At 49.6% G+C, this 26303-nt stretch overlaps 1 protein-coding gene across 4 annotated transcripts in view; it reads left to right on the forward strand.

Moving 5' to 3' along the window:
* Positions 1-8329: 8329 nt before the first annotated feature.
* EEFSEC (eukaryotic elongation factor, selenocysteine-tRNA specific) overlaps positions 8330-26303 on the forward strand; it is a gene marked incomplete at its 3' end in the record, with an annotated part of 196689 nt that continues 178715 nt past the window's right edge. For all 4 annotated transcript variants that reach the window (XM_084248424.1, XM_084248426.1, XM_084248425.1 and 1 more), the window contains exon 1: positions 8330-8812. In XM_084248424.1, coding sequence (XP_084104550.1) covers positions 8503-8812 — 310 coding nt within the window. In that variant the 5' untranslated portion in view covers positions 8330-8502. The remainder of the gene's footprint in view (positions 8813-26303) is intronic.

Genomic DNA, 26303 nt, shown 5'->3' on the forward strand with positions numbered 1-26303 from the left:
TTCTTCCTACTCCCATCCTTATCACATAGTTTTGGTTCTCGTGATTCAAAGATAGTTGCTGTACCTCAGGCATCACTTCTGCATTCCTGGCGGGGAAAATACTGGTGGTGAAGGAGGAAGGGCTACAGACTAACTACTAAATATCATGACTAGCAGAGACTCTTCTAAGGTACTTTCTGGAACCCCAACTGGTGGTGCCCATTGAGATGTCTCTGTACAGAACTGGGTGACATAGCCCCTCATTGCAAAGGAGGTTGGGAGTGTGAAAATGCCTTTACCTGAGCATAGCTTTCCCCATAATTAAATCAGATCTCTGTTAGAAAGGAAGAAGGAAGAGTGGTGAATGACACCACTAGGCAACTTGCAGAATCCACCGTGCTGGCTTCTGTGATTTTACCCACCCTGGTCCCATTTTTCTCCCTCTTTTTCACTGTCCTCTCCTGGGGCTCATGCTTTATGCATCAGCGTTCTCCAAGGCTCTGTCTTTAGCTCACTTCCCTTTCCATTCTAGGTCCCTTAACTGAGGTCATCCCACCAAACTCCTGCTTTTAGCTACTATCCCTGCATTATGAATCCCAAGTATATATCTTTAGCCTGGACCCAGTTCCTAAGCACAGAAACATTCATACATTCATCCAAAAGCATTTATTTACTCAGTACTTACTATGAGCTGGACATGCTTGAAAGTACAAACAACAACCCTTATGGAGATTGCATTCTAATGAAGGAGAAAGGCCATAATGATATAATCAACAAATCAGATCATTCCAACTGGTGATTGGTGCAGGAGGTGCATGGGGGCGGGAGGCTACTTCCCATGGGATCACCTTTCTGAAGAGGTAATAAGGACTGTCAGTGCTAGCAAGGAGTGATCTTTTAATTCCCACCTGATGGTGCTCTATGATTTGACAGAAATAAGACCAATTTACATCTTGGAACTGTATATTGAGTAAGGTAGAAACCTGAGTTAAGTGGTACCATATTGTCACTTGAATTAGGGGTGCTTTGGAAGCCCATGGGCCAATGCCCCAGTGACTTTGCTGCTCTGTGCCCTGATCAGACTTCAGCCTTTCCCCTGGATTGATTATAACCCCCATCCTTTTCCGGATTCTCTCTAGGGGGCGCTCTTTCCTAGTTCCCTTATTTATGCTTGCAACCTCCCCATTAATTAAACCAGCTATACCCATTCCCTACCCTGCCTCAGTTTCCCCATAGTATTCATGACCATGTGATATATATACTATATACATTTGTTGCTTGTTTATTTGTGGGTATGGTTGCACCATAATGGTGCCTCCACCAGGTCTGGGATACTTGTCGATTCTTCTTACTGCTGAATCAAAACCGAATCCGGTGTCCAGCCTGTACAATATGCTTGGTAAGTATCTATTCAATAAAGGAATGCTTGGTTTGCCTGGAGCCTCTGTCAGTCACCTCCGATCCTTCCTCCATCAGAGGGATCATCTCAGTCACTCCCCTGCTTAGCAACTTTTGACAAGCCCACATTTCTTTCAAAATCAAGTGTAAATTCCTAAGCCTAGTATACTGAGGATGGCCTGGCCCTTCTATCCCTCCGGCTTCTTCTCTTATCACTCATTCCTTTAGCCTCTTACACTGCAGGCACATCACACCACTTGTAGATCCTTGAATATGTCTGTTCTTTTGTTTTCTTTTTGGGTTTCAGTTTTAGAAAATTGAGTCCATTGCTCCTTCCAGTTTCATTAGTCACATTTATTTTGAGTAAGTATAAAGTCAGTGCTGGGCTCTCTTGATTTATTTTACTTTTTAAACATTCCCTCTCTCCATCCCTAATGCCCTCTCTAACTTCATTTCCCCATGTAGATGCCCACTGCGATATATTTGGCCCAGGTCCTGGATGACTTTTTAATTTTTTTTAATATTTTATTTTACTTTATATAATTCTTACATCATTTTTCATTTTTGCAAAGTGTATGCATTTTCATCTTGGTTATATTCCCCATACAATTCCCACCCCCCCTTATTTTGGCCCGATCCTTCCTCTTCTTCCACCCCCCCCCCATTAGTGTGTCTCTGGTTTATAGTTGCTTGTTGATTTTGATTTTTCTGGATGGCTTTAGCTCTTTGGTAAACAAATAGGATTCGTTTATATAGGCAAGGGATTTTGCTGCAGCTCTCATTGTGCTCCTTACCTTCTCCACCCAACACTAAAGAGAGAGAGAGAGAGAGAGAGAGAGAGAGAGAGAGAGAGAGAGAGAGAGAGAGAGAGTGTGTTTGTTAAAGGTCTCTCCATTTCTCCTAAGTCCTTTCTAGATTGTTGATCTTACTGTTGCCCACCTCCTACCACAAGCACCCATTTCAGTCCTTCTTCTCATGCCAAATCCCTCTAGTACACTGCCACTGACTCTTGCAACAGAGCTGCCGTGAACAGTCTTGCCTTGTCCACACCTGGGCCTAGGACTGAATCTTACCCAAGATTGAAACTGCTGGCTGCTAGATTATTTGCATGTTGCCTGGGAATTATCCACCTTTCGGATTATCACCAACCTAAAAAGCATGCTTGTTATTTTAGCTCTAAGTTGATTTCTGGAGGCGGAGATGATTTTGCTAGCACCTAAGAAGTGGTACAAAGACATAAAATTAAATAACATCAGCCCACCTACTGAGGACATTGTTGTCTTTTTAATTTTCTTTCAGTAAGTCTCAGCGTGGTAGAACAGTGACCTGAACTCCCAACACTTGCTAATCTCTGTTTTGATTAAGGACTCTGAAATGGAGGTATTTGTGGCCCCTGTGCATTTATGGCAAGAGATTATGTATATGAAAATGCCTTTCCTTAAGTCAAAAAGCAGATGGCTTTAAACTATTAGGCCCTAGTGAAACCTGGATAGTGTGTAAATCATCAGTGTTGTTTTTTATTGCCGAGGGTGAGGAAACATGAGCTAAAATGAGGATCTGCTGTAGGAAACAGAGGGGCCCTGGGCTCCCAGGTGCAGGGGAGCCCTGTCTCCTGCATTCAAATCCAGCTCTGCTTCCCTCCGCTATCGAAGAGCAGTAGCAACATCCACTGAGAGGATTGTTTAAGATCTTCTGCAAGGGGGTCTGACACGGGGCGGGGTGCTGAAAGTGCTCTCAGACCCTGGAGTATAGACTGGGCTCTCCTTCCCCTGGATATTTGTCTTCCTCGTGTGTGGCCTTCCCAGTGCAGTTAACTTTGTCAAGTTTCTGAAACTGAAACAGAACCCCAGGGCACTCACAGGAACTGCTTTGGAGCCTGGAGCAGGAAGTCAGGGTGGGGACAGGGGTCAGGTGAGCAAGGGCCGTCTCTGCCGGGGGAAAGGGCAGTGTTTCCACATCAGCAGGCACGGCCCACCGCCATGCGGACACCCGGAAACATCCGCTCACTCTGGCCTTGGCCTGACTCTTGCCTGACTCATCCCGTGGGCTCTGAGTGTCGTCCCACTGGTGTCCCATGGCAGAAGGTCAGAGGTCAGGGGAGCTTGGATGAAAGCAGCAGGTGCAGCCACAGGACAGGCATTGAGGTTGCTTCCGGTGGAGGTCTTAGTTGTTAGACTGTGATCCTGGGACCTGGGGCGGGGTAAGCCTTGTGAAGACCCTCCATACCTGTGATTGGGTGGGAGGGAATTAGACGCCATTCATTTATTCAACAAATATGAAAAGAGACTTATACTCCAATTGAATGTTTGTATTCATTTCTTCTTGCTGCTGTAACAAATTTGCCACAACTTGGTGGCTTAAAACAACACCTTTACCTGTTTACAGTTCTGGAGGTCAGAGTCCAAAATGGATATTACTGGGCTAAAATTGGCAGGCTTTGTTCCTTTCTGGGAGCTGGAGGGGAGGCTCTGCCATCTTGCCTTTTCCAGTCTCTGCAGGCTGCCCACAGGCCTGGGCTCATGCCCTTCTTCCATCTTCAAGGCCAGGAGTGGCCAATAGAGTCTTTTTTGGGATGTCATTTCTGGTCCTCACCTTCGTCTCCCTCTTAGGAAGAACCTTGTGACAGCATCGCGTCCTCAAGCTAGTCCAGCATAATCTCCCCCTCTCAAGATCCTTGACTTTATCACGCTTGCAAGGCCCTTCTTGCCATGTAAAAAACATAGTCACAGGCATCTTTGGGGAACCATTATTCTGGCATGGCCAGTCTCCCCTTCTAGGGCCCCGCATCACAGCCCAGGCTGCATTCCCCAGGCTTCCGTCCAGTGGCAAAGAGCATGCTTTGTATTGTTGCCCTGGAAAAAAAAAAATTCCAGAGTTTGCTCTGACTGAGCTAACGTGGGTCGCAGGCTCATGGCCAAACCCATCACTGAGGCCTATGAGATGGACTCTACTGATTGATTGGACCAGGGTGTCAGGCTTTACCTGAAGCTAGAGGGGAGTCAGCTCCCTGAGAAACCTGAAAGAGGAGGTATGAGGCCTCCGAAGAGAATGGAAGGTCTCACAAAAGAGGGAGGAAGGGGGTGCTGACTTTAGTGGGCCATAATGACCTTGGGAAACGTTATGTCCATTTGCAGGCAGAAGGCTCGGTGAATCACACGGCCAGTATGAGGTAGGGCCATCACTTGAAACCTCATGGGGCCCTTTTGGCCAGGACCTCAACTTCCCCATCCTGCGGCTAATGTGGCAACAACAGATCTGTTTAGTTCTGGGAATGCCATTGAGCTCTGCTGGTGGCCCGGGTGACAACCTCTGCCAAGGTTACTGTGGGACATACTGAGGAAGGTACACGGTTAACACAATCATGGGTGAGGTAGATTCCCTCAGAGAAAAGGGAAATTTCCATTTCACTCCTAAAAGAATCTTTCAAGCCAAAACTCAAATCAAAGAGCAAAGTATAATAACTTCCTCTGGGCAAATTTATAATTAATCCTGGATTAATTGGCCTTAATGAAGTTGAATTAATTACTAGCTGTTTGTAAAGAACTTTGAACTACCTCAGTACAAAATGGCATTAAAGAAACAGAAAGGAACCAGCTTCGCATTAACATTAAGAACAAATCCCAAATAATCGCAATTCTGCAGGCCGTTTCCTGCCAATCATTTTCCCAGGAAGCGTGCCCAGCCTGTGGAACTGCGTGGGCCCCAGGAGCCTGTTGCAGTGGAGAATGTCTCCCGGCCTAGAGGTTTGGGGTGAGTCCACCCAGGGGACAGTAACGGAGCCCTGCATGTGCCAGGCCCCAAGTAAGCCAAGATGTGTGAGAGATCCTCAGTCCAGGGGTTGGGGAAGAGCACCGAGCACCAGCCTGGTCTACAGCTCACTCAGCCAGGACAGAGACAGCACACGTGTCCCGCTTTGCTGGCAACAGCTCTCCGGTTTCAATCGGAAGGTCCCACCACCTACTTCACTTCCGGCTCTTGGGCAAGTTTATGACCCTCACTTGGCTGGGCAGCCTTTTGTATTTCTCTGCTTGGTGCAGGGGAACCTGACTTCATCAGGGACAATGAGACTCCATGTTAGGAAGCCACAGGCCCGCAGAGGCTGTCAGATTGCACACGCTGGAAGCCATCTTGTCACCACGAGAGCAGAGTGGGCCTGCGATGGAAGCAACCAGGAAGAACGAGGGATGGAGACAAAGTCAGTGCCTTCATGTCATCGTCTGAGCCGCTGGATGAGGCTACGGCAGAAGCAAGCTCTTCCTCTATATTTTTTAGTTTAGTCACTTAATTTATTAGGTTTAGTTGTTTAACTTAACAAACACTGATAGGTCTCTTACTACACTTCAAAGGGTCACGCAAATACCAATGCATTTAATTCTTACAAACTCGTGAGTTAGGAACTATGACGCCCTCCTACTTTATACATGAAAAAAAAAAAAAAGAGGCACAACAAGGTTTTGTAACTTGCTCAAGGCTTTGTACCAAAAGCAGTTATCACTCCCCTCCCACTCTTAAAGAAATGAAAGAATCTTAATCCTGCAAGTGACTTTGGAACATTAGTTTAAATTAAAAATAATTATTTATTGAGTAGATAATACTTTCACGTGATTGAACATTCCCAAAATGCCAATGTGTTTCAAATAAAATGTCTTCCTCTGTTCCTATCAGCCCACCAGCTTGCTGATGGAGCACTACCTGTAGGCACTATGTGTGTGATGCACACTAGTATCCCAAGTTCAAACACCCGAGAGGGAAAAAGATAGTAAATCATAAACATAAAAAGGGAATACATAGAATGTTAAAGGATGAGAGGTGCAAGAGAAAAACCTAAACAGATGAGGGAGATGATACGGTAAGTGTTTTAAATAAGCTGCTCAGGGCAGATCTCATGGAGGAAGTGGCAGCTGAACTTGAAGGAGATGAGAGACGTCAGCCATGTAGAAGTTTGGGAGAAGAAAGTTCCAGGCCACACAGGTCCATGCTTCACGTGCCTGAGTAACAGCAAGGCACCAGAAGACAGTAGGTGAGTCCAGAGAGATAAAATGGGGTGGGGGCTGTAGGACCCTGGAGGCTACTATGGCCCAGACTGGGCTCTGCCTCTGAACAAGGTGGGGAGACACTGAAAGATTTTGAGAAGAGTGATGTGATCTGACTTATGGGTAAGACATACCACTCTGGCTTTGTACAGAGGTGAGGCAGTAGGAGAGCTGCAAGAAGATCTGTTAGAAAAGTGACTGCAGTGAGTCAAAATCACAATGAGCTACATTTATTAGAAAATAGAACCAGGGGCCTCGCTGGTGGCTCAAGGGGTTAAGCACAGCACTGTGAAGCTGTCCGCAGCCTCTGCAAGACATGTTCGATCTCAGGCCAGGGAGCTACCCACATGGTGCAGCAGACCTCTCCTGTCTCACCCACTGCTCCCCTCAGCAGTGTATTTCAGTAGATCTGCCTGTTCCGCTTCCCACTCTGTTGCTAGTGAATCACCCCCTATGCCTCTGGTCTACACACCCAGCTCTTACATGCATTAAAAAGTAAATCTTAAAAAAAAAAATTTCCAAGGCCTCCCTGGTGGCACAAGGGGTTAAGCCCAGCACTGTGAAGCTATCCGCAGCCACTGCAGCACGAGTTCTATCCCCGGCCAGGGAGCAACCCACATGGCACAGCAGGTATCTCCTGTCTCTCCCGCTGCTCCCCTCAGCAGTGTATTTCAGTCAATCCATCTGTTCTGCTCCCCACTCTGTCTCTGGTGAATCCTCTCACCACCCTCAACTCTGGCCTGTACCCCAGTTCTTCTACACATAAATAAATAAATCTTTAAAAAAAAAATTCCATCCTTGACTTTAAGTTTGAGCTGTTAGTCATAAAAGTTGTATATATGAGTCTGCTCTTAGGAGTGAGGTCTGGGTAGTGATATACATCCAGGAGTTGATGGTTCTTAAAGTCATGAGACAGATCACCAGGGAGTGATGCAGAGAGAAGATATAAGAAGGCTTAGTGCTGGGGCCTTCCCAGGCCCACTGCTATGTCTCTCTGTACCTGCCGCCCTGTCACTCAACCATGGTGCACTGCCTTGCTTTATTTTGTCCAAAGCGCTTCATCATTACTTGTTTCATCCACTGTTGCATCCCCAGCAAGAACAGCGTCTGGCACAGAACAGGTGCTCTGTCACCATTGCTTGGCAAATTGAGGAAATGAAGGGATAAAGGCCTAAAACTGTTAAAGGGCAATCCGGATATTGAGCGGGTTGCCTGGCTGTGGGTCCTCACCAGCGCGCTTAAAAGGGACTTATTAATACTCCACTGCAGGCACACACAAAAGGTTCATAAAAGGTTTATTTACAAGGGAAAAGGAAATAAGGAAAATGGACAACTCAGGGAGAAAATAGGGAAATAAAGTCTTTAATGCGTCCTACCCGATCCGCCGACCTGGAAACCCAAAGGCACTCTCCGAGCTGGCCAGACGCTGCGAGCTGGCGGGGATCCAATGGGGGAACCCCCCAAAGCCCACGTGTCTGTCTTTATACTCACTCGGCTGCTGAACCCCACCCTCAGGTCCCAGCCACCTTCCCTTGGGTGGGGATGGGATGTGGAGTTCCCAGTGTCTTTGGCTTTGGCCTGGGGTGGGGGTGGAGTCCACAAAGCCTGTATGGGATTAGCTTTGGGACAGACTTTTCCCCCTAACAAAACTAGAAACTTGGGGCCCCTCCTTCTCCCTCACGGCGTGTGCATGAGTACGGAGGCTTGCGGGCACTCTGAAGGGGTCAGCTTCAGCCATCAGCTCCCCGGCCTCCCGGCTGACCAGCGTCATCACCGCATGTTAACAGAGCAGGCGTCCCCCGTCGTGAATGGGAGCGTCTAGGTACCGAACGAATGAACGGACGGAGGGATGGGCCCCCCTCCCCGGGCTCCTCAGGCCTCAGGGGGGCGTAGCCAGGTGGGGGAGCGGCGCCGCGGTCGGCGGTCTCGGGCAGGCCCGGCGCTTGGGCACCCCCCGGCGCGGAGCAGGCCGGGCCGCCGGGCGCAGGGAGGGCGGAAGCTTCGGGGCCGGAACGGGCGTGCCGGGCGCGTCGGTTGCGGGGGGGCCGCTTAACGGGCCGGACCGCGGTGGGGCCGCGGGCGGGCGGGCGGCATGGCCGGGCGGCGGGTGAACGTGAACGTGGGCGTGCTGGGCCACATCGACAGCGGCAAGACGGCGCTGGCCCGGGCGCTGAGCACCACGGCCTCCACCGCCGCCTTCGACAAGCAGCCGCAGAGCCGCGAGCGCGGCATCACGCTCGACCTGGGCTTCTCGTGCTTCTCGGTGCCGCTGCCCGCGCGCCTGCGGTCGGCGCTGCCGGCTGCGCCCGCGGGGTCGGGGCCCGCGCCCGGCGAGCCGCGGCTGCAGGTCACGCTGGTCGACTGCCCCGGGCACGCCTCCCTCATCCGGACCATCATCGGCGGTGAGCGGGGCCGGGGCGGGAGCCGGGCTCGGGGACGCTGGGCGGAGCGGCCGGGGACGGGCGAGCACCCCGCTTCGCCGCGGGGCCTCCCCGAGGCCCCGAGCCGCGGGCGAGCCCCGCAGCGAGCGAGCGGAGGTGTCGGGACTCGAACTCGCGGCCGCTGACGTGGACCAAGCAAATACAAAGCGCAACCAAGCAAAAACAAAGTTGATTTTTACACTCTCCTCCGCCAACCCCCCCTCCATGTGTTTGTTATACACGAACAAGTTAAGAAAACGCCAAGACTGCAAAAACAAAGGTTTACGTGAAAAGTGTCCCCAAAAAGTCTTCACTCACCTGACATTGAGTTCCTGGTTTGCATCCCCAGAGCCGGACTCTATCCCCAGTTTCTCACGTTCTTGTGTGTCATTTCAGAAAACTCCATGTAAAGACAAGCATATTCGTGCATATATCACCCCTTTCTCCTTTATTTTTTTTCATGTGGTAACACCATGGCCAGTATTTTACCCACTCTGTCTGGAGAGGTCTCAACATCCACCTGTAAAGCTACATCATTCCCTTTAAAGGTCACCTTAAAATTCCATTGTACAGTCGTACCAACATTTTCTGAACTAGTCAGTTAAAGAAGGGATATTTTTGTTGTTTGAGTTTTTGCTACCCATGCTGCCGTGGATATTCTAGAACAGAGGCCTTGGGTGGGTGTGTAAGAACCTCTGTGGGACGAACTCCTACAGCCAGACTGACTGGGGCTGAGGACATGTGCATTTTCAGTCATGGTGGGCACAGCCGAAATGCCCTTCTGAGACACTGTGCCGGTTAAGTAGTTTTTCACCACCTAGGGGATACATGAATACTTTCTATTTGTGAAGAAAGAGAACATTACAAATCAGGTACAAGTCCCCTAATGGCCCCTCCTGTCTCTCCAGAGGGAGCCACTACTCTTTGTGGATTGCTTTCCCAGGCTTGTTTCACGTCACTTAAATCTACAGTCAGGGCCTTAAAAGTTGGTGTTAGAGAAACGTGATAAAATAACACAAGCATGTGGCACAAGAGTATTTAGTTAAAAGGAGTCTCCTCACTGTTGACCACACACCTGATTTCCTCCCTGTTTTCCATTTCCTTGTTTCCTTCCAGTGATATTCCAGGCCCCTACAAACACATCTGGGGGCTGTACTACTGCTGCCCCTCCCGACAGAAGCATTCACAGAGAAGCAGTTGATTTTATTGGGCTGCTGGTGGATGGCCCCCTTGGGCACTGGCTGTATGGGCCCCCTGCTATAGTGACGAGTTTGTTAAGTACTTTCATCTTGGTTAACTCCCAACTGTTCCATGTTGCAGGCAGTCTGAGGTCATTTCCCCATTTTACAGCAGGAAAGGGAGGCTCAGAGAGGGAAAGGGGCCTGCCCAAGGTCACCTGTCTGAAGTCTACTCCAGCCATGCTTCCATCACCAGGTGAACATTGCAGGGTATCCTTCCTCTACCGTTTCTTACTCTCCTGATAACTGAAGTGTTTGCTCACATTTCAGTACACTTTGGGACATTGCTCTGAGCTAATCTAGCTTGGAGGTGAAAGAGACAGGCTAAGAGAGAGAACGTGGATTTCTCTATAGTAAGCAAAGGACATTTTTGCAATCAGCCAGAAGTGGACTTGAAGCCTGACTTTCTCTCTCACTAGCTGTGTGACCTTTGGACCTAATTCTGGACCTTCACACACTGGCAGATCATGGTAGCTACACAGCAATTTATGCACAGCTTTTCATGCACATTTGCCACTTCTCAGGCAATCCCTGCTAGGAGCCGAGTGGTTTACCATCTAGTTGAGCAAAATGGAATGTAGGGAGACTGCTGTAAGTGAGGACTCCCGAGGTAGAGCTCTTCCTGCTTCCTCAGGTCACCTTATACTCCTCCAGCCTGTTCCAACAGGTACATCCACAGAGAAGCTCTTTATTGGACAAAAAGTCTTCAAGTGCCAGCCTGATCTTCTATAACCAAATCGTAACACCCCAGAGAATTTGGCAAGTCTTTGGTTTAGACTATAAAATTGTAGAAGGAAAGAAGAGGAATTTTTCCATTCTTGTACATTGTTGCTCTTACCTTTCCTCTGGCTTCCTCAGTGAGGAGACTTTTCTTAGTAACCATTGAAATGTGGCCTGGGCACAATGGAAAGATAAGACCAAGATTGCTGCTATTCTTCCTTAAATAGATCTGATTCCCACCTTCCTTGTAGGGAAAAGGAAAAAAAGTGGATTTTCTTCCTTGTGAGAGCAGACTGCCCACCTGTGTGCCCGCTCTGCCCTGTTAGGAGCTTGCATCTGTCCAACAACCTGTGTGGTGGGAGTGGCAGCCCTGTTTTTCACATGAAGGAACTAAAGCATGAAAAGTAGAATTCCCTGGGCTGGTGTTGCCATCTCAATGCTGCCCCTAGCCTGTTGCAGTTGATACCTTTGGTAATAGACTCTCATGATCCATAATCCCTCAGCCCCCTTTGCCTTGAAATAGCCATGGAGGTCAAGTCCTAGCTTATGGCAGCCAGACCCCTATGATTCTGGCTTGTTCTTCCTCTCCTGACCACTTACCTTTGCCTCTTCTCACTCATTCCCCTCCCAGCTGTAGTGGACTCCTATACAGATGTACAGTAGATCATGTATGCCCTCAGCTCCGAGGCTTTCCAGTGGCTTCTCACTGTGCTTCGAGTAAAATCCATCCTCCTCTATGGCCCACAGGATCCAGGGTCTGGCCTCTGGCCCCACCTCTTGTCCCTGACTTTTAGTCAATGGCTTCGTTTCTGTTATTGAATGGGCCCACTTCGCACCTGCTGTACCCTCTGGTACACCTGGCCCCTCCTCATTTAAGTCTCAACTCGAATGTCACCTCTTGAGAGAGGCCTGTTCTGATCTGTTTTACTCACCAGTGTGTTCTCGCTGTCTGGGCCATGGCCTGATGTGGGCCTTCATTCAGGTCCAGATGATTGAAGCAGTGTCCCAGCTCCCAGGCTAGCTGGTTACAGTGAACTGAGAATTGTCTTCACAGGTTAGTGGACAGAAGCGGAGGGCCTGACTGGCAGCAGGTTCAGAGAGCTTGCATGCTGCTTCTTTCTCTCCTGCTAGGAGCTGTTGGCAGTGCTGGGTGAGGGCCACTGTCAGGTGGCAGAGTGACTCTTAGGGCTCTTTGCATATGGGACAAAGTAGAAAAAACTCACTTTGCTAGGGCCTTGGGAGTACCAGGCATGATGGGGAAAGGAGAGCTTTCCTGTAGCGGCACTGCCTGGGCAAGGCTCTGAGGCTTCAACCTGCCGTCAAGTCTGTTTCGAACCAGAGATAACCCAGCATGCAGTGAGGGGGCTTCAGCATGGTATGGAGGGAGCTGTAGGGGGAGGAAGGGCGCTTGGCAGATCCTGTAGAGTGTAAGTGTCCGGTGTAAGTTAGGCCCTTGGTGTAGATTTCTCCTAAGGTCCTCGGAGCGCCCAGGTTTGTAACCTGATTAGGCTGCACTTTAAAAGGATACATGCTGGCTGGGCAAGCAGTGCCCCTGGGATTACTAGGAGATTGAGCTCCTTTTAGGTCTCTGGCTCTCTGAGAAGGATTCACACCCCTGGCTGAATATGCTCACCTAGGAAGAGGAAATTACAATGGCTGCCTGAGTTCCACAAAAGTTCATTATATCTTAAAACTGACTCTTTAATTCCAGTGCTCCCACTCAGAATACTTCCACACACAAGGGTGGGGGGCGATTAATCGTACTTGGTGGCAATACACCTAGCGTCTATTAGCGCTGGCCTTCTGCTGGCTTTCTTGTGTTTCCCTGCTCCCCCCTGAATCCTCACAGAATCCTGTAAAGTAGGAGGAGATTATTCCCACTTCACAGGTGAAGCAGCAGAGGCTCGGAGAGGTCAAGGAGCGCAGTTCCTAGGTGTCAGGCTAGGCCTGAGCCCCCTGGACTACCAGCCGGCAAGCAGGCGTCCTCACAGGCATGAGACACGCTCTTCCCCTCCGCCCCGGAGTCGTGTTTCAGGGCGGCCTTTTTCCTCTAATCCATTTTAGAGGATAAATCTTTCAGGGTTAGAACTTCAAAAAGATTCAGTAATGTATGTTTTAAAGACTTGGGTGGGGGTGAGGGACTTGGACCCATCCTCAATCTAACTCTGGCAGGAAGGAGGAGAGCTGAAAAATGCTGGTGTCCCGGCTCAGCCATTTATAGTCCTCTGGTGGCTGTGAGGATTAACAGCGCATTGTCTCCCGGTCTTTTGTTCCAGTGGTTAATGAACAGCAGCTCTTCTGCGGCGACAAGTCGCCCTGATCTCTTGCCTCCCTGCCCATCTCCGCAGCCGGGCATCCTGCATGGCTCGCAACCTCTCCGGCCCTCCCTGCCCGCTGCCTGGCCTTCAGGGTGACTCAGGTTTACTCCTGTTAGAGGTGCAAACAACCAGAGAACAACCTTAGTAAAACTTGTTACTTCTATGTTTCTGACATGCGTGCTCTTGGTGCTGCTGCAGAGAAAGCCCCGGCCGCCCTGGGCGCTTTTATCTGGAGCGAGCCCTGTTGTCTGTCCGAGATGCTCGCTCCGGACCCAGGAAACAGGTGTTTGTGTGTGGATGATCGTGTTTCGGCCAGATTTTCTACCTTACCCTTTAGTGGGCATCCTCACGGAGAGCAGCATGGGCCAAGCAGAGAGGACAAACTGAGGCTGGGCTGCATGAGGAGTTGGGGGGCTATTCTAATGCAAAACCAACCAACCAACCCCAAATAGCCCACTTTTGGTTTTCTTTGCCTCTAGAATTTGTGAGAAATACATTATGGTATTCCTATATGTTTGTCCTAAAATAATGAGGCCGATTTAAAGGAGTTGGTGTAAGCGAGTCTGCTTCCTTCACCAGAGCTGCTTCAGCTGCTGGACTGCATCAGGCCTTGGTTCCCTGTCCCTCCCTGTGCACCCAGGGAGAGCTGTCTTTTATTTCTTCTTCCTGTTAAGGGGTGTGTGCTTCACCTGGAGGTGCTCCTCTCCTGCCTCCCCTACAGTGGCCTCTGCGGTCTCCTGCAGCTGAGGCCAGTGCTGCCATCTCTTGTGTTAACCTGCTTAAAGCCCCTTTATGTCCCGTTGGAAGTCAGCCTCAGTCAGGGCCAAGAGCACCCCACTCAGATGGCAGTTACTGTGTTTTGCCTGCTGCCGGATCACTCTCTGACCCCACCTGCTCCTCCAAGTTGGAGCTCCTTTTGCTGGCTCCAGGAGACTCTCAAGTGGAGCTCTGTCTGCGGCTCTTTCTTCTGATGCTGGTCAGCGGGTGACTTTGCTTCGGTTGGGGTGACAGTGTGGGAGTAGCACATCAGAGATGCAGCCTTGAGTTTAAATTCATGCAGAATATTTGAGCAGGAACCAACAGGAAAGAAAAATGGAAGCAGGTAGTCATATTTCATTCTGTTGGGGTACATTTTTCTTCTCATGGGGCTTGCCCTTGAGAACAAAACATATCAAATGTTAAATCAAAGAATATTTTTGTAGTCATGCTAGGAATAGAAAATAACGCAAAGACTTTGCCTTCTTGAGGCAAATATTTTGCTGGAAGGTTATAATCAAAGTCAGAAGGGAATCGTGGCCACAGCTTTTGGTAAAGCTGTAATCATTTAAAATTAATTGCTTTTAAACTTTTCACTTAGCATCTCCTTTGTTTTCTATCAGCATGTCTCTTGGGTTTTTCTTCAAAATCGCTCCATCCAGGTTGGAATACGATTTGGGCAGGCATCCCAGGAAACAAGCCGTCAATTAAGCCCTGATACATGTTCCCTGCTCTGTCATTTTTTTGTTGGCTGGAGCCTCGGCCAGGCGGGGAGAGGCGCCCTTGCCTTGGTGCTCAAGGCCGTCCCCTTGGGTCAGCAGGGCTTGGTGACCATGCTCAGATGCTGACATTGTGGCGCTGGTGCTCTGGGCAACCCGGGAGGTAGGGTCTGGCATTTCTGCAGGGGCCTCAGGGATGACAGGGAACGGGAATGAGCCCTCCGAGGGTCCAGGCTTCACTGTACCTCCTGCTTCCACTGCCCTGCAGTGCCAGCTGCCTTCCGCCTGTTGGTTCCCTTAGAGGCTTCACAGGAACAGAGAAAAGATCTCAGGCATCTCTGCAGCTCTAGGACCAGTCCAGCACCTTGCACCTCGGAGGTGTTTAGTAATTCTTAAAAGCATTTTTATTGGGATATACTTAATACACCTTAAAATTCACCTATTTCAAGTGTACATTCAGTGATTTTCGGTGTGTATGCAGCGTGCGTAGTCATCGCCATAATCTAAGTCAAGAATATTTTCTTCACTCCAGAAAGCAAGCCCATACCTATTAGCAGTCCTTCTCCAGTCTCCCCTCCCCTCGGCCAGGGCATCCATTAATCTACTTCATGTCTTTATAGATTTGCTTTTCCTGGACATTTTATATGAATGGAATCATACAATATGTGCCCTTGGTCTGGCTTCTTTCACTTAGTATAAGCTTTCAAGCTTCATCCATGTTGTAGCATGAACAATGTACACTTCATTCTTGAAAAAAAAATCTATTTTTAATTGTGGTGAAGTACATATTAAAGTTTATCATCTTACACATTTTTAAGTTTATGGTTCAGTGTAATTATTTTCATCTTATAAAATGGAAATTCTATGCATTGAATAATAATTCCTCATTCTCCCTCCCCAGCAGTACTTTTATGACTGAGTAGTATTCCATTGCATGCATATATTGCTTTCCTGTTTTTTATCCATTCATCAGTTGAAGGACTTCTGGATTGCTTCCACTTTTTTTTTTTTTTGGTTGTTAGAAATTATCTTGCAATGAACATCTTTGTGTGGATAGGTTTTCATTGTCTTGGATATCTACCTTGGGTTGGGATTGCTGGATCATTTGGTAATTCTGTGTCTATCTTTTGAGGGGTGGCCAGGCTGCTTTCTACAGCAGCTGTACCATTTTACTTTCCCCACCAGCAGTGTGTGAGGGTTCCAATTTCTTACCAACATTTATCTGTCATTTTGAATTATAACCATCTTGGTATGAGGTGGTATCTCATTGTGGCTTTAATTTACATTTCCCTGATGACTAGTGATGTCGAACATCCTTTCCTGTGCTTGCTGGCCATTTTTATATCTTCCTTGGAGAACTCTATTCAGATCCTCCATCCATTTTTTAAGTTGAGTGATCTGGCTTTTGTTATTGAGTTATAAGTGCTCTTTATGTGTTTTGAATACCATTCCCTTGTTAGATATATGATATGCAAATATTTTCTCCCATCCTGTGGGTGATCTTTCCTCAATGGTATTTGAACTGTATGCAAATAAACGAATAAACATATGTTGAGAGGATTAAATGCACCCAGCCTACTACCCTGACTGTGGCAGATGTGGAATAAGTACCATTTGCTTGTTTCTGGAAGGCCTGTTAGGGTCCGTTCTGCCCCTTCCCTGCATCTGCCTGATCTTGTGCTTAGTGCCTAGCAGAAGCTGGGTCATCCCACCTGTTCATCCTCTACTAGGTTCTTACCCCCATTAGGGTCATGTTCAGGGTCTGGCCTGTAGGTATGTTTTGACGGCTGTATAATCTTTAAAACTTAAAAAAAAAAAGTCATTGCCAGCATTGAAAAGTTGGGAGATCTCACAGAACAACCTAGAGTCCTGGCTTCTCCAGGAAAACAGCAGATTTCCACGTCCTGTGAGCTGGGCTTCGGCACAGCAGCACTGCCTGAAGCAGAGCCACGCGTGAAGCTGAGTCCTGTTGCTTCTTCCTCTGTTAGCTGCCTGGATCCTGCAAACTCTGGGCCTGTGGCCCCCATCTTGAGCGCATTTGGCCACCTGCCTGATAGGGAGGATAGATGGCACTATCACTGGTGTTTTCATCCATTTATTCAGCGATCACAACATAGTGTGTGCTGTGTTTTGGATGTGAGGGCAGAGGCATGGGGGAGCCTGCCTTCCAGAGTGCACAGTCCTGGGGACAGTGGATGGGGGAGAAAGCAGTGGGCAGCCCCCGCAGCCTGCTCAGGTGCAGAGTTGTCAGGGTTTCCATGAGGAGCATGGGATGTGAATGGCTCCCTCTGTCTGGAACAGGCAGGAAGGGTGTCCCACAACAGGGGGACCCTGGGCTGGGCCTGGAGGGATGATTTAGAGGTTTCCAGATAGAGAAAAAGGAAGGGCTGAGCAGTTTGAGGGAAGAGTGAGAGGCATGAGGGAGGTGTGAGGCCTGGGAGTCTTCTGGGAGGAGGCACTGACTTACGGGAACTCTGGAGGATGGTTGAGATTTGCCTGTGGGGCAGATGGCAGGAACCCTCACAGAGGACTGGGTGTGGGCAGGGACAGCCACAAGGAAAGGCTGGAGTGTGGAGTCCACAGAGGAGCCAGCAGTGCGAGGCTGAGCTGCAGAGACCTGTGGGGCCCAGGGCTCAGGGCCCTGGAGAGCCTCTGGGATGGGGTTTGGGGGAGGGTCGTTTGGGCCAAGAGACCCTGCTGATGCCTGGGAGAGAGTCTAAGGAAAGGGCCTATGGTGTGGGGCCAAGTCTGCCTCTCCCCGGTGATGGCAGCTTTCTGATCCTGCTGGAAGCGTGAACGTGAGGGCCACACCCCTGGCAGGATGAGCACTGTCAGGAAGGACAGTGTGGCTCTGGGGTGCAGATGTGCAAGTGCTTCAAAGAGGCGAGTGGTCTTCCTTTCAGAACAAAGGGGGGAATGGGCATTTGGGGAACTCCTGTCTGCTGGGCCAGTCCTAGACCTTTGGTTGTCTCCCCCACCCCCCATCCCAGCCAGGCCCGGTATAGGTGCTTCTCTCTACACTGTAATTCCACTAAAACCCCTCCAGACTCCAGAGGTGAGTAGCTGGCTCCTGCTGGCGGCTTAGGGAGCACTGGTGGGGGCGGGGGGTTAACCCAGTCTGACAGCCACACCTGCTTTGGAAGAAACTGTGGCTCCAGAGGGTGGCTTTATGTATAAGTCACTTTGTTAAAAAGAGAGCTTTCTGCTTCCATTCTCCCTGGATTATTTGAGTTCTGTTTTCTGCTAATTGGGCCTTTTATTTTCTTGTGCTGTGCGATAGGTTCCTGCCGCTTTGAAGTGGCGGAGGTGGGCTGGGAGGAGGGGAGGACTTAGCGTGGCGATCCTCTCTTGGCAGGAGAAGAAACAGGTTTTGCTGTTAAGAGAGAAGTTGACTTTCCCTCCTTCCCTATCTCTTGTGTTGTGATGATGCCTCTCTTGTCTTGGGGCCTTCAGGAAGGCTAAAATAATTTCCTTTGTCTCTAACCTACTTCCTGAGGATATTTATTTGGTGGCATGCACAGGTGCTACCTAAAGATAAACTTGACTTTTTTCTTTTAAAATTAGCACTTGGAATCTGCTGGCATTGACCTGTTTGGCCTCAGGAGACTTCCCTGTCAGACCTTGGGGCTCCTCACTTCACCACAATTTTGGGGGGTGCTTAAAGTTCCATGAGGGTCAGTGGCTTGTCCTTTTTCATCTGACATTGAGGCCAGAACTCAGCCTGCCCAGTTAGGTTGTAGGGTGGCTCTGCGTGGGGCCATTTCTAGGCATTGTGCCATAAACACCAAAGACCCTCGCGTGCGTGTGTGTGTGTGTGTGTGTGTGTGTGTGTGTACACACTCAGTATTCCCTATTCTTCAGAACGATGATCCAGGACATGTGCAGAAACAGTCTTCAGAACTTATGCTGTAGAGAAGAAGACTTCCCTTGAGAAGGGCTGCATTTCCTGAGCAGTTGCCTTCTGACCTCGCAGGCAGGTGTGCTGGAACGCCTGGGAAGGGAGCGGTGCTCACCCAGGCTTCAGCGGGGCGGCGAGGAGGCCGATGCTCCCTTTGCTGCAACAACAGTGGTTGAAACATCTTCTGCGTGGGCTTGGTCAACACTGTCCAACAGGATATTCTGTAACGATGGGCCTGAGCTAGAGCTGCTTTGTCCAGCAGGGCAGCCGTGAGTCAGGTGTGGCTGTTGGGATTGCACTGTGGCTAATGCATCTGAGAAACTGAAGTTTTAATTTTATTTAATTAAATTTCAGCAGTTAGTTCTAAACCTGCATATCCAATTCCTGAGCACCACAGGCCCTCAGCCTTCACCTGCAAGACCACCCTCTGCTGCCCACCTTCCGGGGAGTGATACCACCGTCCTCCCTGGCAGGACCTCTGGGGTGATCCTCGGCATGCCCCTTCTTCCACTTTCACATGAATCGGCACCAAGTTGTGCCCTTCCTGCATGTTCTCTGACACATGGGGTTCTCCCTACCGGTCCAGCTGCTCCCTTGGGCAGGCCTCCATCCGCTCCACACTGGACAAACTCCTTCACACGGTCTCCTGGTCCCAAGCCCTCTCTTGAAGCTCTCCTCCCCTCAGAAGCCAAGAACGCTTTTTAAATGGCTAATGTCATGATTTTACTTTCCTGTTTAGAAGTCTTCATTTGCTCTCCATTGGTACAAGAGCCAGACTTCTCAGCATGGCTAACAAAACCCCTGCTCGTAGGTCTGTGTCTCTCAGAACTGCAGGCTGAAGGAACTGCGTGCAGGTTTTTGGGCAGACAGACCTGCTCTCGTGCTGCATCTTCTGGCCACATGCTGTTTTCTGGGACACTTCACTAGTGGCCCTCCCCGGGCTGGAGTCGGTGACCCTCGTTTGAGGACTTCTGACATCCCGTGGGCCTGCCCTAGCTCTCATTTCCTCCTTACCCGTTGTCACTTTCTGTTTACTGGGTTATGTTTTCTATTGGACTTGATGCCTTTGAGGGGGTGCCCTGTGATGATTCAGCTCTTTCCCAGGTCACAGGATAAGGCCTGGCAGAGAGTAAATACCTAATGCATGCATACACGAATGAATGAATGAATGAATGAATGAGTGAATGAAGAGGTCATTTCCTACTGCCTGCAACAATTACCCACCCTCCTGTGGTGCCTTAAACCACTGGCCAAGCAGAGTTCACAGTGGAGGAAACCCGCCTGGAAGGTTAGACAAGTTAATCTTTCAATGGAAATTCAATCCTCATATTTCATTTTCAGGCCACTTTGCGTAGCAAAGTAGTTTAACTCGGAGCAGATTTCTGCCGTGCTGATGGTTAATTTCATGGCCCACAGAGGGTCAGCACACTAATGCCGGGAACACGGCGACCTCAGTGCAGCTCACCGCACACGGTGAGGGTGGCAGCCCTGTTGTTTTAGAGAAGCAGTTTTCAAACATCCTTCAACGGGCTGATTTTGAGTTAACAGGGGTGACCTTTTCAAGAACATTTTTAAAAGCTATAACATAGATCCCTCCCCAACCGTATATTTTCCTTTCTCCACGCAGTTCAAAGGGGCTGAGTTGTCTCCTAGGTTCTTGCCGGCAATCTTCAGCTTGACCCTGGTTGTTTAAATCTGCTGGAGGAAATTTGAACAAACTTGTACTTTGGTAATTCTTCTGCCTCTGTGAACCTTTAACCTTAAGGTTTCTTGCAGAGCCGGGGGCTGCATTGTCACCAGTCGTCCCTGCTGGGGCTTTCAAAGGGCATTGTCTAGTGCGTCTGTTTTCACTTTGCTACTGGAGTTCTTTTGAGGAAGGGTATTAATTCAGACCTGATTCTGAGACAGGACGAGGACTTTTAAACTTGCCCCAGAGCTTGGGGATGGGGAAATGAGCATAATGCAAGCCTGTGGCCAGTGCCAGTGATTGTTCTGCAAATACTCTGTGAAGGAGAAGGCAGAGGAGGCCCTCAGAGGTCGACTGGGCACATCAGCTGTGCAGTGGCGGACCCCAGCTCTACCTAGGTTTCAAATGTACTTGTTTGACTGACAAAAGAGGTCTCTGTCTCCAACGGTCAGGTGATGGGCCACAGCCCCTCCCGAATGTGCTTCCTACAATGCCTACCTCTTAGGAAACTGGGAGCCAGACATGAACTTGGAATCCACGTATGTTACAAAAATGCTTGTGTGATATGACGCTTCCTGGGGAGAGGCACAGGCTCGTAGAGGTGAGGGGTAGGGATTTGATGCTGCTCCTGTCCTGTCCTGAATTCTGAGTCACTGCTGTCAGCTAGCTGGCTTCATTCAGTCCTTTATGTGTTTTCTCAAAGGAAAGTCCAAAGAAGCAAGAAAAGGTGTGACATCTTGGTCAGAGGCTCCCTTCGGGGCTGGTTTCTTGGGTGAGGCAGTGTTGAGACTTGACTCTGCCCGCCCCTCCCCAGCCAGCTCCTTGCTTCCCTGTCACCTACTCTTTGCAATAGGTTGGAGACTGAGCACCTGGCTGGGTTCTTGGGCTTTACTACATTTCTTTTTCCAGATTTCTTAGTGTCCTGAAGATTTGGCTAGGTGACTTCGTCCTTTAAGATTAAACACTGCAGACGGAAAAGTGTGTCGTGACTAATTATTTCATCCTTCAAAAGGCAAGCAGTTGACTGCAACTAGGCATCAGGCCCCGCTGGCAAGCATGCAGGTGGCTCCTGCTTCCATGTAGCTCAGGGCCTAGTGAGAGAAACAGACAGAAATGTGTAGAATCCTGTATTTTGATAGTGCTCTAAGGGGCAGTACAGCATGTCTGGGGGACTGATGGAAGCAGGGAGCCTAGTTTGGAGGCTGGGGAAGGCCTTTCTGAGGAAATGAAGTTTAAGGTGAAATCAGAAGGTTGACCAGGAGTGGCCACTGGGAGGAAGCGGCACATGGGAGGCTGTGAGGCCTCAGCTCCATGCTGAGGAGGTCAGTCTGTTGGACCGTGTCAGTTGGTTTCCACAAAAGACGTGGTATCAGGTGAGGACCGTTGAACCCAGGAACCTCAGACTACAGGGCAGTCTCAGTTTTGCTGGAGGGCAAAGTGGTGGCATCTTTTGTCATTCTGACGTGAGACAGAGAGAGAGGGAAGGAGGCAGCTGTCCTTGGAGTGTCTGGTCTTGGCATGGCTGCCTCATTGGCTTTTATCCATCCTTACTCCGGTCTCTCTCTAGTCCTGAGCCTTCATTTTCTTCCTGTGGTAGAGAGATGGGCTGAAGTGGAAACCAGCTGGGAGGTAGTCCTGGCCTGAGGTGTCCACTGCTCTGTGACTGAATTTGGCCTTAACATTGGCCTGCTGACCACTTGGGATTTGCAGGTCAGGTGAAGGTGCACGAAACATTCCTGAGCTATGCACCACACTTTGGGCATTGGAGATGGTAATGTGAGAGCTGAAGCCGAGCACCCAACCCACCTTCTGACTCCTGGTCACAGTCCCCAGAGCAGACACCCCTAGGTCCTCCACCCCCTCTCTGGGGTTCCCGCTGGGTTGAAGGTAAGCCTTGGAGGCAAACTTTGCCTGTTCTTTCTTCCCTAGAAGTGAGTTTGGCATGATTGGCCGGTCCTGGATTGTACCCAGCAGGGTGGAGGGTGGATGTAACATTTGGATGACTCGTGGTTTAGAACCGGGACTGGAGACTCACAGAAGATAGGCCTTGGCCTGGAGGTTCCTGCCAAGCAGGGCTGGCCTGGCCTGAGACTTGAGTGGATATAATCTGTCTTTGATTTTCTCAAATTCTTTAATAAAGGAACAGTAGTTTACATCCTTTAAGGCTCTCTTGAGATGCCAATTTGGCCTTTTGGGAACAGAGCTCTGGTGTCTGATTGTAGGAAGGAACATTTGCAGGCAGCCCCATGAGGTCGGGGCTCTTCAGAAAGGAAGGAACATATGACTGAGCTTTTGGGGGTTCCTCTGAGAGAGACCTACCCAGCTACCTTTTTTTTTTCCTTCTCTAGTAGCTAATGAAATTTCTTTCCTAGCAGATAATTCCTAGGTATAAAGAGTACTGCATACTCCTTATACTCATTTCTAAAAGTCTTTAAATAATCAGAGAACGTGCTATGGCAAACAGGAAAGATTTCCTGTTGAGGCATGACTCTTCTAGGAACCACGGACAGGTCTGTGGTACTTGGTTTCCTTCTTCAGCTGAATCTCCCCTCCTCCCCTTATCTGGAAATCCGCCCTCGGGAGGTGATCAGGGGCCATTTCAGCCGTCGCCCTGTTCACAGACCGCGTCCCCCTTCTGTGGACACATCTCCAGGCCCAGGTGATGCTGCCAGGCTGGCGAACCCAGCTGTCCGCAGGGCGCCTGCTTCGGGACTGCTCAGTGCACCAGAGGGCAGTGTTCGCTTACAGTCCCCGATGGAGACAGCAATGTGGGGGTTAACGGGGCAGCGCAGTTAGAATGACCTCGGACTTTTTCAAGACAAAATAAACCATAGGCCCCAGCCGTAATGGCTTCACATCCATGCCTCTAAGTGCCTGGATGTGCTGCTTGCTATCTTTTTTTTTTTTCCTTAAAAAGAAAAATATTGTTTCTTTCAACGTTTATGTTTTATTATTTTTAATCAATGAAAATATGGTTTGCCGCCGGTACCTACAGTGGCAGAGGGTAAAAAGTGTTGTGAAAGCAAAGCAACTACTTCCTAATTAAAAACCATATGGAAAGACTTTTGTTTGAAGCTAGGGGTCACATGTATCTTCTCCCTCTTTCACATCAGAGCAAAGATGATCTGACTAACTCGACGTGGGCTTTAGGCATCAATCCTTCTACACTGTTTTCCTTGCCTGCAAGTTCATGATATTAACCAAAGCAAGGAATTTCCAGGGGACAGACAGATGACCTCCCTGCTCCCGGAGCCACACCATTGCATCTGAAGTAGGCCATGTCTGTGTTGGGCAAGGATCTGCCTATTTTCTGCTCTCCCGTCCTGTTTTACTTTTCTTTAAAAAAAAAAAGATTTATTTATATATGCATACAAGAACTGGGGTATAGACCAGATGTATGGAGGGTGAGAGACAGAGCGGGGAGCAGAACAGGCAGACGGACTGAAATACACTGCTGAGGGGAGCAGCAGGAGACGGGAGAGGTCTGCTGCACCATATGGGTAGCTCCCTGGCTGGCCCGGAGATCGAATTTGTGCTGCAGAGGGTGCAGATTGCTTCATAATGCGGTGCTTAACCCTTGCGCCACCAGGGAGGCCCTCCTGTCCTGTTTTTCCATAGCAACTTTCAAGCCAGAAAAACCCACTTTGACGTACGGCTCTGTCCCAACAGGTAGCAGCCTATGCCAGGATTGGGGTCTCACGTCTTTTTTTGTTCCCTCCCACCAGCACTTCTAACTTCAGGTGCTTCTGGGACATTAACACCCAGAGGAGCGTAATGTGCAACAGCAGCAGTGGCAGGCCCCACGCCCTGAGGAATGGTATCAAGGAGGGAGGTAGGGAGGGACAGAAGGTGGAAGGAGCCAGTGCCCAGGAGTGGCCCGCACCTGGCCCTGGACATCCTGGTGGCAATGCCACTGCACCTCCGTGAGCCTGTTTGTACACCCGAAATGAGATGCTTATCTTCTGCAGAGCGGCCGTGGCACATAGTGGAGAGGCACTATTGTGAGGTGTGTCCCTCTGGCCCTGCCCAGTTATAAGCATCTGGGGTGTGCGTTGTCAGGCAGGAGGCTGGAGACATGGACGACCTGGTTGGTTTATTTGATTCACTAAGTGTATCTGTCGCTCGGCCCCTCTGAGTACCTGCAGCAAAGCAAAATGAAATCTCGGTGGGGCTGCCACGCTGCTGGCCCCTCCTCTGATAGCCATCGAGGAGGAAAGCTGGGCTCCCAGACTTAGCCCTGTATGAAATCAGATGTCTTCTTCTCATCTCTTCTAATCGCAACATAAATCTTCCCAAGTGAGCGTGTCTGTGAGCTAGAGGCTGCCTACGCCGTGGAATATATTGGTATGTGTGACATCCTCACGGTCCCTAATTGATCAGTGGCGTTTAATCCAAAATCTGAACTTGACAGCACTGAGAGAGCGAACCCTGGGTGGCCTTCTCATTTGCTTCCCCATGAAGCTCCTGTCCTGGCTTTTATTAGAAGGGTCTGTGTAGGAAAGGAAGGGTTGGAGCTGCAGGCTTTCAGAAGAGACTCACGCCATGTTTTTCCAGGAACATAATTTCTGAAAAATGCCGGAACCCTCAATTTCCAGAGGAGCCTAGTTTGTGCGCGGAATGAAAAGTTGTTTCTGCGTGTGGATTCTGGGTTGTTTTCCATCTTCACTCCCTCAGGCAGCGTTGGCAGGCGGGGAGCGGGACAGATGTTCCTTGCTAGTCATTTCCAGGCAGATTCTTGAATGCCTTGTATACGCTGGGTCACCGTCAGCTCATAATGGAGCAAAATTGAGTGAGAATTCCTGCAATGAAAGACGTGAACGGCACACCGGAGAGATATGATGGTGGAGATAGAGTGCATTCTGTGAGAAAATATTTCCAGTGCTATCTGTAAAATTCAGATTGAATAACCATTCTGAAGTGTTCCCTTTTAAAAGAGTTTCCTTCCACAAGCATTGCAGGCTGAGTAAATACCAATAATTTTTATTTCCCTTCTCCTTATCGGTCCTCCTACTGAAATGTTCCTACTGCACAGCCTATCTGGTCTTTTCAAGTGAACATCAAATGATTAGTGTCAGCTTCCAATTTGAATTATGATCCGCGTTTCAAAACACAAACTTCTTCGTTGCGTTTGCATTTGCAGGTAATTATCAATATTTACCAATCCTGGGGGAAGTTGGAAATGGAGGCAGAGCCGCTGAAAATGGTGTCCCCTGTCGAATAGAGCGGGGAGGGGCGTGTGCCCATGTGCTGTAATGGCAGAGGGCCTCTGGGCCTGGCTGGCCCCTGGACAGCCCGGGGCTGTGGCTCCAGCCTCACCTGCAGTCTCTCGAAGATGGATGGAGGGGACTGTGGACCCAGCTGCGCAGCTCTTTTGGGGATGGCCACTCCCAAGAGGTTGGCAGGGCTGTGGCTGCCGCCTGTAGGAAGTTGCTCCCTTCTCTGCTGTCAGTCTGCTTTGAGAGGCCCTGTGCTGCTTCCTGGCGTCACCCCTGGTCGAGTGGGAGTGTCCTTTTGGTGAGGAGAGAAACTGAGGGCTGCTTTTAGGTCTCTGGTGGGCCTGAGGCCCCACCCCACAGGCTCGGAGAACAGACAGAAAGAAATTGCTGTTGCTGCGCGTGGAGACAGTTAGATTTTAGATCCCGGGTGAACCCCAGGTGTCCAGGTGGCCTGTCTTCTGGCAGATTAGTAGGCACTGAACTCATCTTTGAATGATTCCAGTTTTCTTTCTGTGTTTGGGAGCCAGTAAAAAATGTTAAGTCTGCAAACACTTGGGTACTTGCTTGTCGTGCCGAAGCAATGGCTGCCTGCGGGAAGTCAGAGGAGGCTTCAGGCTTTGCCTCGCAGGGTTTCCTGGAGAGCTGGGGTGCTGTAGTGCGTGGGCCTGGGCTCTGCAGTGAGCATTATTTCAATGGGAATTCTGGCTCTTCTACGAACGGGTAGTGTGACTGTGGACTTTTCACTTTTCTGTTCCTTCGTTTTTTTCACCTGCTTAAAAACAGAATAAGACCTCCCTCCAGTAATACCCACCTCCAGGGCTGGATATTGGGACCAGCAACTGTGACGGTGCTGTTAGCAGTGCTTCTGGGTGTCTCCTGGGTGTGAGGTGAGGTCCGGTGTAGGGAGCTGCACCCTGCGCC

The sequence above is a fragment of the Talpa europaea genome (assembly GCF_964194135.1).
Source record: "Talpa europaea genome assembly, chromosome: 11".
Lineage (NCBI taxonomy): Eukaryota > Metazoa > Chordata > Mammalia > Eulipotyphla > Talpidae > Talpa > Talpa europaea.